We start from the raw sequence: 14,135 nt of genomic DNA on the forward strand, positions 1-14,135 counted from the left end.
ATGTGCTGTTAGATTCAGTTTGCCAGTATTTTATTGAGGATTTTTGCATCTATATTCATCAGAGATATTGCCTGAAATTTTCTTTTTTTGGTGTGTCTTTGCCAGGTTTTGGTATCGGAATGATGCTGGCCTCTTAAATGCATTAGGGAGAATTCCCTCTTTTTCTATTGATTGGAATAGTTTCAGAAGGAATGGTACCAGCTCCTCTTTGTACCTCTGGTAGAATTCGGCTGTGAATCCGTCTGGTCCTGGGCTTTTTTTTGGTCGGTAGGCTATTAATTACTTTCTCAATTTCAGAACTTGTTATTGGTCTATTCAGGGATTCGACTTCTTCCTGGTTCAGTGTTGGGAGGGTGTATGTGCCCAGGAATTTATCCATTTCTTCTAGATTTTCTAGTTTATTTGTGCAGAGGTGTTTATAGTATTCTCTAATGGTAGTTTGTATTTCTGTGGGATCAGTGGTGGTCTCCCCTTTATCAATTTTTATTGTGTCTATTTGATTCTTCTCTCTTTTTTTTCTTTATTAGTCTGGCTAGTGGTCTATTTTGTTGATCTTTTCAAAAAACCAGGGCCCGGATTCACTGATTTTTTTGAAGTGTTTTTCATGTCTCTTTGTCCACTTAAGACCTGCAGTTCAGTCCTGTCAATTCATGTAAGCCTATGTGGACCGCAGAGAGCTGAAACTTGAGGGCTTGGATTTGACAGCAGTGTACTGAACTGACAGAATTCATGGGATGTAAACTTTACTTTTGTGCCTCACTATCTCTTTAAACCGAATTAGAGGCTGAAGTTCATCTATACTTGAATCCCTGAATGAAAATTCTGGCAGTCCCATGGCTTTCGTCATTATGCTTAGGTACAAAAAAGTCCCAGGATCATTTGAGGTCACAAAAGGACAATTTCAATTCAAAAATTAAAAAGTTGATCCCCATATAATAATCAAAACTCCATTTGATTTGACACTTAAATCTTCCCCGCTTTCCCAGCTCACCCAGCTAGCTGAGGAATAACCACTTGTGGGAGAGAGGAGCGGGGCACGACCCTGTCTATCTTTCTCTCTGTCCTGCATTTTGACCCCTCCCCAGCTTGCTAAGCATGGATTCTCACCCTCTCACTGTGTGGGAGCTGGGAAGGGAAAGAGGTTGGTGTTAGGAAAGTTTTTGTTTGACTGGTCCTGCCATAAGATGATGTTGCCCTTTCTGGCACTGGTGGATGTTTACAAGTTAATCATTTCTCTCATGGGTTGCTTTGGTAGAGCCATTGACGTCATTCCTTGGAATATTCAACATAACTCTTGTGAGTTTTTAAAAAATGCGTTTTCCGACCAGGCGCCGTGGCTCATGCCTGTAATCCCAGCACTTTGGGAGGCCGAGGCAGGCAGATCACGAGGTCAGGAGATCAAGACCATCTTGGCTAACACGGTGAAACCCCGTCTCTACTAAAAGATACAAAAAATTAGCTGGGCGTGGTGGCAGCGCCTGTAGTCCCAGCTACTCCGGAGGTTGAGGTGGGAGAATGGCATGAACCTGGGAGGCGGAGCTTGTAGTGAGCCGAGATTGCGCCACTGCACTCCAGCCTGGGTGACAGAGCCAGACTTTGTCTCAAAAAAAAAAAAAAAAAAAAAAAACAAAAAAAAACAGCATTTTCCCTGGCTGTCAACCTCCCATCATCCCATTGTTTTGGCAGGCCACTGCATACACATATGCTGTTGGGGTCCACTGGGCAGGACTAGAAATCCTCCAGTCAGCTCTCTGGTATCTGGCCCATGAAAAGAATTCTACGTTCTTGGCCAAAATCATCTCTAGAAGTATAGATCCCTCCCAAAGTAATGGCAGTTCTCTTCCACCCCACCCCCAGTGCAACTGGCTGGCCTGTTCCTTATCTCCAGATTTCCTGGGTGTCAGTCAGATGCTCATGCATGGTGCTTCTTGAACTCTGGTGACTCCTACTGAGCTCTCAGGTGGTGCCACTGGCATCACTCTCACCAGGCATAAGGTGAGAAGAAGGCACCCCTGAATACCAGTAGCCCTCTACAAAGAACTTTTCAAATACTTCCTTAATTTCATCAATCAATCCAATCCCTTTGTCCCCCTTATAAACGAGTCTCAAGAGTTGTGAAATCTGTTTTTACACTTCCTTTGGAAATTACCTTATAGTCTACTTTGGGATACAGCATCTAAGGAATCCTACTGCCTCAGTAAAAACTTCCAATATGATATCTTGGTGCATACTGTTAGTGTGTTGCGTTAGTGAGAAGCATTTGGCTAATACACAATTGAACCCTATTTTGTTTGCTTTGTATTGCATCCAGACTCAAGGAAAAACTAACCTGGGGACTTAAGTGGCTTGACCACTTCACACACCAAGTTTTCCCCCTGACAACCTGTTCCTTCTCCTCCTCTCCTCCTCATGGCTGAGGAGAGCCAAGTCCTGTGGATTATCAGGAGTCAGGAAACTTCTTCTGCAAAGGACAAAAAAGTAAATATTTTAGGATTTGTGGGCTATACTGTCTCTGTTGCAACTATTCAACTCTCATAGTAGTGCAAAAGCAGCCACAGACAATGCATAAAAAAATGAGCCTGGCTGTGTTCCAGTGACACTCTATTTACAAACAGGCAGTGGGCCAGGTTTGTCCTGCAGGTCCTTGTCCGAGCCCTGGATTAGGTCAGAGACTAGCAAAAGAAGAATGGTGACCCTGACTACACTGGGGATTTACCTGGGAAGAAGTGGACAAAAACCTCAGTAAAGTTTTTTTTTTACAGTCCATAGGCTACAAAGTACCAGAAACTGCTTTGTTCAGGAGATGTGAAGCCTTTAGAATTTTAGCTCTGGAATCTGGAGAACACCTCAGGAACTCAAGCTGGAAAGGACCATCTTCTGAAACAGCAGATTGTTATGCTGAACAAAAAGAGGAGGAGTAAAGCAACCAGGGAAGAAAACAGAGAGGCACAATAAAGGGCATCGGTCATTGCCCAATGTCACACTAAGCATCACCACAGCAGGCATCTGTGGGTCACTTTTGTGCTGTGGTGCCTTCCAACAAACTGATCCACCTGCCTGGATGATACTCTCACTCCCACCCTCTGCTTCATGAAAAAGCTGTTCTAACACTAGCTCAAATGCGTAGTAAATGCTTTATCTCTCAAGCCTTAACCGAACATGCCCAACTGTCTTCCAACATCCAGCATCTACATCTTGTTACTCCAGGAATGTTCTCCAAAGCTGGGAAGGCCTCCTGCCCTAGCAAGGCCAGTGGGAAGTGCTGGGGATTAACATTCCCCAGGAGCAATCCTCGGCCAATGACTGACGGAAGTGGATTGTAAATACCCCAATTCCCTCACCCCTCAAATCAGGAGAAGTGTGTTGTGCTGTCTCACAGAGTTTCCTAGTGGCTTTAACTCCAGTCACCCCCTGTGAAAAATGGCTGGATAATGTACCCTTGTTCGCATCTTCTCCTCCCTTCCTATTTTACTTCCTCACTTCCCTACTGGAGCTTCCTGCACTTTGTAAATAAACTTTTTTCCCTTAAATCCTTGCTCAGGGTCTGTGCCTGGAGGAACCCCATCTAAGCAGAAAGACACCTTCTCTGTGCACCTCTCTTCAATGTCTCCCTCCTACTATCTGCAGCCGTGTCCTTCAGGCACCCCTCACGTTTCATTACAGCCACAGGAATCAGGTCGGTCTCTTCCACTGAACGGTGAGTGAGTGTTCTAGAAATGGATCTCGTTCATATTGCATCACCAGCATTTTCCCTATTGTTGTGCAGTGTTCAGGGCGTGTGTTTGAGGGCTACAGGATGCTGGATGCATAGGTAGAGGAGGGGTCAAGAGGCAGATTTGAAGCGGTTAGTGCTGCACCACTACCACATGTGGCCCTTGAAATTTAAATCCTAAGTAATTTAAATTGAATAAAATTTAAAAATTCAGTGCCTTAGCCACCTAAGCCACATTTCAATGCTCAAGTGCTCAATAGTTGCATGTGGCAGGTGGCGATCATATTGGACAGTGCAGATACAGAACATTTCTCTCAGTGTATTTCTATCATTCTTGAACAGAGCTGGGCTGGGGAACAAAGCAGCACACACCAATTCATGACTTGGTTAGGTGAAGTTTAAGTGAATCAAAAAGCTCTGAAAAGCTTTCAAGGGTAAGAGGAGTATAGTATGAACAAGCAACTCTATCTTGCACTTGTGGTTACCTAAGGGCAGATGCAACTTCATAATGCAAGAGAGAATCAGTGATGTACAGTTCAGTTTTTAAATGATTGTTTTATTTACATTTTGGCTGAACCACAAAAAAGAGAAGTACTTCAAAGTGTCCTAGCCAAATTGAGATTCATATTGTGTGGTTTAGAGTGTTCCAGAGTTCACATCCTGTGTTGGCCATGCAGAGCTCTCAGATAGGCATAACAGTAACAAAAGGCCAGGCCACTCACCAGAGGGTGAGGATGGATGGAATGATGGCCAAGAGAATGCACTCCCTTTCTCCAAGCATTGGATTGGGAAGTAAAAAATGTCTTCTGGTCTTTGCATGGAACTCTCATCTGGGTTGAATTTAAGTATTGGTAATTCCTTTATAAGGCATGGTCATGAACTCTGGCAGTGGAGGACGAGAGCAGTATTCAATTCAGTCTGATGGCGAGCCCCCTGTGGGCAGCATCCAAGTTGAAACTGAATTGGACATCCCCAGGGAGCTCACCGTCAGACTCAATTGGACACCTGTGGTTGTGCCCTCGTTTGTTTTCTCAGAACTTAGCTAAGAACATGGTGGATGCTCAGCAATCCATGTTTGCTGAATGGTAAATGACCAAATGAATGAACAAGACCTGAGTACCCCTTAGTGAACAGTGGGAATCATGCCTGGCCTCACGACCAGTGGAGGTAATGCTGTGGGCTTGTCCACCACTCCTCTTCTCCTTTCTTTTATCATCTATTTTGTAAACTTAGAGCCTCCAGCTCCTAATATTTTAGCAAGATTAGAGTCTACTTGGCCACAGAGGGGCCTTAGAAATGGTTTAATTCAACTTTTTTAATTATATGGATGAGGAAATCAGGGCTAAAGGAGGCCAAATAATTTGTGCCAGGTCACAGGATTAATTCACGGCAGGAGGCTTCTAATCTCCTTATGGCTGGTAGGACGGATGCCTACTTCTGAACATCTGCATAGCGGCCTAGCTTTTTATTTTTTATATCATTCTAAGGTTGTATTTATTTTTTGAATGAGTAGTATGTCCCCATGATTGAAAATCCAGAAGGCACAAAAAGTCATGCTTCTTTTCCTGTTCTCCAGCCACCCCATATTGGTATTGGTTTCTTTTGTATCCTTAGAGAGAAGGTCTATACACCTACGTAAAAGTAAAACGTGTGTGTCTTTTTTTTTTTTTTTTTTAGCATATGATACACTCTGCTTTGCCCTTTGTTTTTTTTGTTGTTGTTGTTGTTTGTTTGTTTGTTTTGACAACGTCTCGCTCTTGTCACTCAGTCTGAAATGCAGTGGTACCATCTCGGCTCACTGCAACCTCGCCTCCAGGGTTCAAGTGATTCTCCTGCCTCAGCCTGCTGAGTAGCTGCGATTACAGGTACCTGCCACCACACCCGGCTAATTTTTGTACTTTAGTAAAGACAGGGTTTTGCCATGTTGGCCAGGATGGTCTCTATCTCCTCACCTCGTGATCTGCTCACCTCGGCCACCCAAAGTGCTGGGATTACAGGCGTGAGCCACCGTGCCCAGGCTTGCCCTTTGATTTTTACACTCAACCATATATCACTCCTAGTGCTTTAATTCATCCTTCACGCTGTCTCTTGGTCAAATTCTCCTGAGTGCTCCTGGAACCTCTCTTACCAGCTGCTGATCTTTCTTTGCCTCCAAACTTGCACTCACCTCTTAACTTCCCTCCTACATGGTTCTGGGGCCTCCACTTCATGCTCTATGTGTTGCCAGACATATCTTCCTACATTGTTTTTCTCCCCTGCTCTAAACCCTTCCATAGCTCTCCTTGTGTGAAATTCATGGCCCACCCTACCCTGGCCCACGCTACCCTGTCCATGCCACCCTCCTGTCCACAAATGTGCATGCCCTCCTTTCTCACCTTTCGATGGGGCATTCCCTTGGGTTAAAGGTGGCTTCTCCCAAATCCTCTCCCTTTCTAAATCCTGCCTTTCTTTCAGATAACTGCTCAAAAGCTACTTCCTCCATGAAATCTTCCTCCCCTCAGGTTCCAGCAAGAAACAGTTTTTCCCTTCCTGGTCCAGGCCTAGCATTGAGTGTTTTGCACCAGAGTTGTTTGTTTCCATCTTATACCCCATACTAGACTGAAGGTTTCATAGGGGCAGAGATTGTGCTTGTCTTACACATTTTTGCATCTTTCACTTAACCTGAAGCAGTGTTTGTGCATCCTGTCCGGATCACCTAACAGATAGGTGAAGGGTGAAGAGGAAGAGCAGGAAGAGCTATTGGACGGACAGCTGGCAAGGCTCACATTGCACAGTCATATGATCTCTACTGAGAGGCACAAGTTAATCAGAAGCTTAGAACTTACTTCCCCCAGAAGCCATAACTAGAGAGAACCAAAGGGAATGGGAACCTGGGCCACTCCTACTTTTTTTGGGGGGGATACTTTTACATCATAAGTTGCATGTTTTCCTCCTTAGGATGTAGCTCACACAAACTCTTACTCATCTTTGTATCTATCATAGCTTCTAGGGCAGGGTATTAAATAGACTCTCAAGAAAAGCTCAACTGAATAAAAACGATGGAGTAGAAAGTCCCACTAAACGAATTGGTTTACGATGAACTGACATATATATGCTGCCCTGGGTGGTGATTATTCTTGGCAGAGCCTAGATCACAAGGGTATTTTACATTTCCTTCTGACACCTAAAATCTGCAATTTCAAGGATGACTCTGGAACATCCAGACATTTTAGCTAGGGCAGTTGTTCTAAAAGTGTGGTTCCAGGACCAGCATCATCAGCATCACCTGAAAACTTGCTAGTGATGCTAGGCACATTCTTGTGTCTCATTCTAGATCCACTGAATCAGAAACTCTGGGGTGGGACCCAGCCATCCACGTTTTCACACACCTTCCAGGTGCTTCTGACAAGTTTGAGAGCCACTGAGCTACAGGTGTCAAGAGTCTCTGCAGGCCCAACACCTCCCCGCTCCATACCCAGGTTACTTCATATTTACAGGAGGCCCCTGGCCTCCTCAGCAATGCAAGATTGGCATTAAGAGGACAGTGCACACTTCTCAGGGCTCTGTGAGTCACCCATGGGAAATTTTGCCATTCAGTGTGAACAGGAAATCAACAAACTTTTAAGAATATTTAGAACAGGAATGGCATGCCATTATGTTGCTTAAGATTATTTATTCACACTAAAAAAATAAGCCTTTCATTAAGCAGGGAAAGAACTAGGCACACTAGAAAGTAAAATAGTTAACTTATTGTATTGTGTGAAAATGTTTTATTTATATCAATAGCTGGCTGAAGTTAACGTATAAAATATAAAATTTTATGTTTTGTAGCGGCATATAGTAACTATTTAACAGTCAGGTGCATTAAAATGTAGGTAACTCTTCAGAGAAGCAAAGCTCTGCTTTTTAGGGTTGATGATGAGTACACGGCCCAGCCCCTGGCCTGTGATAATGACCTTAGGGTACATGCATCTACTGCTACTGCTGTGTGTATATTTCAGTGTCTTCAAGAGCTTCAGTGCTGCACTGGAAGTTTGAAGGACTGTTCAAGAGGTGAGTGTGGAAGGCTTAATGTGTTTGCTTCATCTGCTTGGTCCTTCCTCTTTAGGCAATTTTCTGCATCTGACCTAAAACACAATAGAGAGTTCCGGCTCTGCTGTGGATGGAGAGACAGAGCTGGTTCTTTCCAGCTTCTCACTAGGAAGGAATGGGATGTATCTGGCCAGGTGCATGAGCACGTGCCTGTGGAAGAAGTGGTGCAGGTACTTGCGGAATCTCTCTCCAGCAAAGGCGTAGATCACTGGGTTCACGCAGCAGTGGGAGTAGGCAGTCACCTCCGTCACCAGCACGACCAGGTCCAGATGCTTGCTCCGTTCACAGTCAAGTCCAAATAAGATGGATTGATAGGTAGAGATAAGGATAGCCACATTGTAGGGTGTCCAGAAAATGAAAAACACAGCCATGATGACAAAAATGAGCCGGATGGCCTTGTACTTTTTTTTACTGGGGCACCTCAGCAGCGTTTTGATGATTCCTGTGTAGCAGATGGCCATAACGAGCAGAGGGAGTGCGAGACACAAGACGGTCATTTTCAGAGTGTGGAAATGCCTCCAGCTATCTACTGTATCCTGTGGGTAAATAGCACTGCAAAGAGACCCTGGAAGCAACTCTTCAGTCCCATGGAAAATAAATTCAGGAAGAGCTGCCAGCACTGCCAGGCCCCAGGTGACGATGCTGGTGATGATACCAAAGGTGACAGTCCGGGCTCGAAGGGCAAACACAGCATGGACAATGGCCAGGTACCTGTCAATCGTCAGGAGGATTATGAAAAAGATCTCGCTGTACAAGCCTGTGTAATAAAACCCCGAGAGGAGCTTACACATGTCATGGCCGAAGACCCAGTTATGCTCCCTGACATAGTGGATCCAGAACGGAAGGGTGAAGAGGAAGAGCAGGTCCGAAATGGCCAGGTTGAGTAGGTAGATGTTGGTCATAATTCGGAGCCTCCTGTATTTTATGAGGATCATCACCACCACCACGTTGCCCAAGAGGCCCACAGTGAACACCAGGGAATACAGCGGGGGCACGAACTGGGCTATCAGTGCTCCGACATCAGCTTTTTCACAGAGCAGGCCCATGTCATCATAGTACGATGTGGGACTAAAGGTCTCAACCGTATCTAGTGGGGTTGTCATTTCACTTCTCCCTGTGATAGAAGAAGAAAAATACAATCCCACAATTAAGCATAATCACCTTTTGTAAAACACAGCAGTTGATTTAGTCATGTACTCAACAAAGATGTCACATGTGATAGCAGCCCAGGGATTCTTTAACATGAATTTCAAAAGGCATATCAGAGGTGTCAGGAGAGGGGTTCAGGAAGGAAAGAGCTGAAGCTTTCAAAGCCAGCATGATCCGAGATGGGAAAAGAAACAGAAATGTTGTGGGATGGTGGTGAAGAATGGGGATACTGATTTCTGAAAGCATTTGAAGGAAGAAATACCAAACAGGAAAAAACAGGCTGGATAATGATAACAATATAATAATCATTATTATTACTACTGTCTCTTACGGTATTTTGCATTTTATGTTTTACTGTTTATATATACTTTCAAAATCCTTATCCATTTAAAAGCAAAATACGTATAATAATAATAACAATGATGATTACAATTACAAGTAACTGTGCTTCTCTGCGGCCCCATAATGATGTGCCATTCATTAAAGTTAATGGGGAAATTGAACCTTGAAGAAATTTAGTAATTTGTTCAAAATCCTCTAACAAGTAAATATAAAATTTGGGCTAGATCTTTAGTCTCTATCTATGTCCATTTCTCCTGTCACTAAATTCAAATGTAGTGATTTTTAAATTTAACTTTTGAAAAATTTGCTACAGACTTGAGGAACAACTGGTTTGTGTGCTCTTAACAGCATTCTTATTCCAAATGGCATAATCCAATCCACAGCAGCTGTGAAAAAAATACACCTTTTGTCTGTTACACCTGTACAATTACAGTAATTAACTATTACAATAATTCAATTATAAGCAGTATTAGCTTAGGTTACTTTCCTTTTCCTGCTCCTAGTGATGCTGAGTTAGGCTGGTAATGTGCCAAAAGCAAACCTCTGGAAGCTTCTCCATTACAAAGGGGTAGTAAGCAGGAGGGGTCAGTCAATGGGATTTCTTATTGGACTCGATATTTCTTGGGCCAGGAGACCTAAAGCCAGTGCCTGCTTTTCTTGAGATTACAGACTTCAGTGGAGAAGGAGGAAAATAGAAAACAGATAAGGCAGGAGTCGTGGAAGGACAGTTAAGCCTTGCACTGGTTCCTCAGAGGGCATCCAACTTTCTTCTTTCTAGGAGGAAGGGACAAGGGTGAAGATGTGAATATACAGGCCGATGAGTGTTTCTCGAGGTAAATCTGAGAAATGCTTAATAACTGGGGCCAATGCAAGGAATTGTTTTTGCTTCTTAATAGAATAATTGATCAAATACTGAGGCCCCACATGTTGGGGTTCTGTGTAGTCAAAGTCAGTGAGAATAGAGATGGAAATGGAGCCAGTCCTAACACCTCTCAGCTGGATGTCTTGGACAAGCCCTTAACGCAGAGCCTCCTTTTCTTATATCCAAATTGACGACCACTGGGTCACTTGGGGTTGTCATGAGGATAAATGAGAGTGTATGTGAGTTCACATTTGAAACCAGAAAAAGCTGTAAAACTGGTAGGAACCAGGAATGAAAGAAGGACAATTAGAAGCCATTTCAAATGAAATTAGGAAACATAGGGTCCCTTGGGTGGAACTTGCTGATCTCTTTTCATGGGTCTGTCCAGGTACATCTCCCACTGATCAACGGCACATTCCAGGCTTTTGAGGAGGAAAATGGACTTGAGGAACAAATAGTTTGTGTGTGCTCCTATCAGCATTCTTATTCCTAATAGCATAATCCAATCCATAGCAGCTGAGAAAAAAAATACACATTTTGTCAGTTACACATGTAAAATCACAGAGAGTGTCCTACACTTCAGCATCTAAAGCAAGAAAGGAACAGAACTGCTTAGTCTGGAGAACAAAGGTATAGTAGCCTGTACTCACCGTTAATTATTTGTATTTATTTTCCTTTTCTCTAAGAGTGATTTAAAAACAGGTCAAACTTTAAAAAAATTACTTAAGTTTTGCTCAATTTTAGAGTAGTGTCTTTAATTCATATGTTATTTCTATAAAATCAACATGCTCAGGATGATAAACCATAGAACCTTCAGGGCTGCCTGTGAGCTTTTAGCACTAAAGTTCAAAGCTCAAGAAAGCATGCAGGTCCTCCAGAGTCAGCAACCAAGTTCTTGATTACTAGCTGCATGGGATCAGAGACAGAAAATCTCATATGGGCAGGGGACTTTCGCTCATGCCTGTAATCCCAGTACTTTGGGAGGCCCAGGTGGGAGGTTCACCTGAGCCCAGGAATTCAAGACCAGCCTGGACAATGTAATGAGACCCTGTCTCTACAAAAAATAAAAATAAAAAATTAGCCAGGCATGGTGGCATATACCTGTGGTCCCAACTACTTGGGGGGCTGAGGTGGGAGAATCACTTGAGCTCAGGAGGTTGAGGCTGCAGTGAACTGTGATCACACCACCGTACTCCAGCCTGGGTGACAGAATGAGACCCTGTCTCAAAAATTAAAAAATTAAAAACCTGATATGGTTTTCATCTGTCTACCCAGTCTCAATCAAGATAAATGTTTAGGTATAAAATATTCAAGAGGTTTGAACTAGGCTTTCAAAATGGCCTTTTGCATTTTGGAAAACGATGGGGGTAATAGTACATAAGTAAGAACAACAAAAAAGAAGAGCACAAAACAAAAGTAAAATCACCCAATCTCCTCATGCAGCATTTACCACTGTTAACATTTCTCTGTGCAGATACGGATGCCTATGTGCAAGATTTAAGAAAGTGAGGTCAACTAAAATCACTCACAATACAACTCAGCAGTGAAATGTGCAATGATTCTTTAGTCTCCAAACTATTTTGGTCTCTGTTACCAGCTTCTCATCTGCTGGGTAGCAGGAAAAAGGATTCACACATTTTAGTCCAAAGTGGTTTAAACTTCTCTTGACTCATTCATTTGAACAATGATTTTAGATTTTACTCATCCTCTTTATGCTGTCAGCTTATAATTTCAGTTTCTTCTCTCAGTGGTCCTTTCTAAGACTGTGGCAGAGATCTGGAGGAAAGGCCAGAACAACTTGAGACATGGGGCAGAGTGGGAAGGGGGTGTTCCTGTCTCCTCTTGGTCCTTGATTTATATGACTGGTGTCTGCTGAGTGGGAGTGACGTGGTCCCAACCCCGAGACTTTTTCTGGAACCTGCTGTGGTGGTTTGTAGCTAATAGACTCATGAGGTATTCATTCTTGGTCTTCCTCGGTCTGCAATGGAGAGCCCTCTCTGTTACTGCTACGTCTCCACCAGGGCCCTGGCCCAGGCTATGTAGCTTTTCCTGCACTGGTAGGCACTGAGGCAAGGCTGCTGCTCCTTGACTCCCGCCCATGCCATGAACAAACTGAGGAACTCTCAAGAGTACAAACTAGATCTTTTTTTTTTCTGCCCGACCACCAACTTAACCGCATTGGCCATCCCATCTGGTAAGGAAGTGCCTTGCAGGGAGACATTCCTTGGGGGTCCCCATCTTAGCAGAGAGTGCTCCATGCCCCCTAGCTCTGATGGGGAAGGTAGGGACTCACAGGTGTGACTGCTTCCTGTCATAACCACTGTGTCTCTTCTCACATTCCCTGGGGTCAGAGGAGAGGACCCTCCTCCTCTCCATTCTTATCTGACAAATTTTGAAACAGCATGTGTTGAATAACTGTCCTCTCCCCTTTGGGCTTGAAATATCACCTTTGTCATATATTCTTTAATGTTCCTGATTCTGATTTTGTACTTTATATTCTATTGATATTTTATTTCCGTGCTAGGGACACTCTTCTTATTGTAGATTTATAAGATGATTTATATAGATAATATTATTATGCAACTCCCTTTCATTATATATTTCCAAATGTCTTACATATTAGAGCCATTTGTTTCATTAAACTTTAGGATCTTCTAGTCAATTACCTATAGAAACACAAGTTTGGGTGGAATTGTGTTACATTTGTAAATAAATTTAGGAAGAATTGATAACTTTACAATATCAAGGTTTTATACCGGAAACGTGATTTTGTTCTACTTTGAAGGTTTTTAAAAGATTATTTCAACATGAAAAAAGAGAACAATAAAGAACAAAAGCTAAAAGAACATAGAAAGTAGGAGGGAGAGAAAGAGAATGAGACAGAGAATCTTATGTGGTTAAACTGGATAAAATTGAATGAATTTATTACAAAGATTTTAAAATGGGCTTTCAATATCAAAGTACACTGATGCAAAACTAGAATTTGATCTTCTTTCTGTTAAAACCACAAAGTTTTCTTGGATTATTAGTCTACTCTTGATAAGAGTAATGAAAGGGTTTTCTCTGCCTTTTAAGTGATCTGCCTAAAAGAGCAAAGATTTTATTTCTCATTAAAATAATTTTCTGTGCCTCATGTTGTCTTTATCAAGATCTTTGGTTACTTATGAAAATAGAGTTATTTGTGTTACAAGAACTAAGATTTTTCATTTTTGTTTTCTTAACTATTGCCCAAGACCATTGGAACCCACCTCTTGCATCTGCATAACCTAGATGCGAGACATGGAGTCAAAGGAGATCATTTTGGAGCTTTAAGTTTTGACTGCCCTGCTGGATTTCGAATTTGCATGGGGCCTGTAACCCCTTTGTTTTGGCCAATTTCTCCCATTTAGAATGGCTGTATTTACCCAGTGCCTATACCCTCATTGTATCGAGGAAGTAACTAACTTGCTTTTGATTTTATAAGCTCATAGGCAGAAGGGATTTGCCTTGTCTCAGATGAGATATTGGACTGTGGACTTTTGAGTTAATGCTGAAATGAGTTAAGACTTTGGGCAACTGTTGGGAAGGTATGATTGGTTTTGAAATGTGAGGACGTGAGATTTGGGAGGGGCCAGGGTAGAATGATATGGTTTGGCTGTGTCCCCACCCAAATCTCATCTTGAATTGTATCTTCTGCAATCCCCATATGTATGGGAGACACACAGTGGGAGGTGATTGAATTATAGGAGTGGGTCTTTCCTGCACTGTTCTCAGGATAGTGAATGAGTCTCATGGGATCTGATGACTTTAAAAAGGGGAATTTCCCTGCACAAACTTTTCTTCTCTTGTCTGCCACCATGAGACGTGCCTCTCAACTTTCCCCATGATTGTCAGGCCTCCCCAGCCACATGGAACTGGAAGTCCAATAAAACTCTTTCTTTGGTAAATTGCCCAGTCTCAGGTATGTCTTTACCAGCAGCATGAAAATGGACTAATACAACTATGTAACTTTCTGTATTT

The 14,135-nt window shown here is 42.8% G+C and overlaps 1 protein-coding gene across 1 annotated transcript in view; it reads right to left on the bottom strand.

The window, feature by feature from the left end:
• Positions 1 to 7,433: 7,433 nt before the first annotated feature.
• Positions 7,434 to 14,135, bottom strand: part of CCR3 (C-C motif chemokine receptor 3) — a 35,950-nt gene continuing 29,248 nt past the window's right edge. Inside the window, exon 3 of the mRNA XM_017855650.1 lies at positions 7,434 to 8,897. Within this exon, the coding sequence (XP_017711139.1) occupies positions 7,819 to 8,886 (1,068 nt within the window). The 5' untranslated portion in view covers positions 8,887 to 8,897 and the 3' untranslated portion in view covers positions 7,434 to 7,818. The remainder of the gene's footprint in view (positions 8,898 to 14,135) is intronic.

Source organism: Rhinopithecus bieti, unplaced genomic scaffold, assembly GCF_001698545.2.
Source record: "Rhinopithecus bieti isolate Rb0 unplaced genomic scaffold, ASM169854v2 scaffold_39746, whole genome shotgun sequence".
NCBI classification, from domain to species: domain Eukaryota; kingdom Metazoa; phylum Chordata; class Mammalia; order Primates; family Cercopithecidae; genus Rhinopithecus; species Rhinopithecus bieti.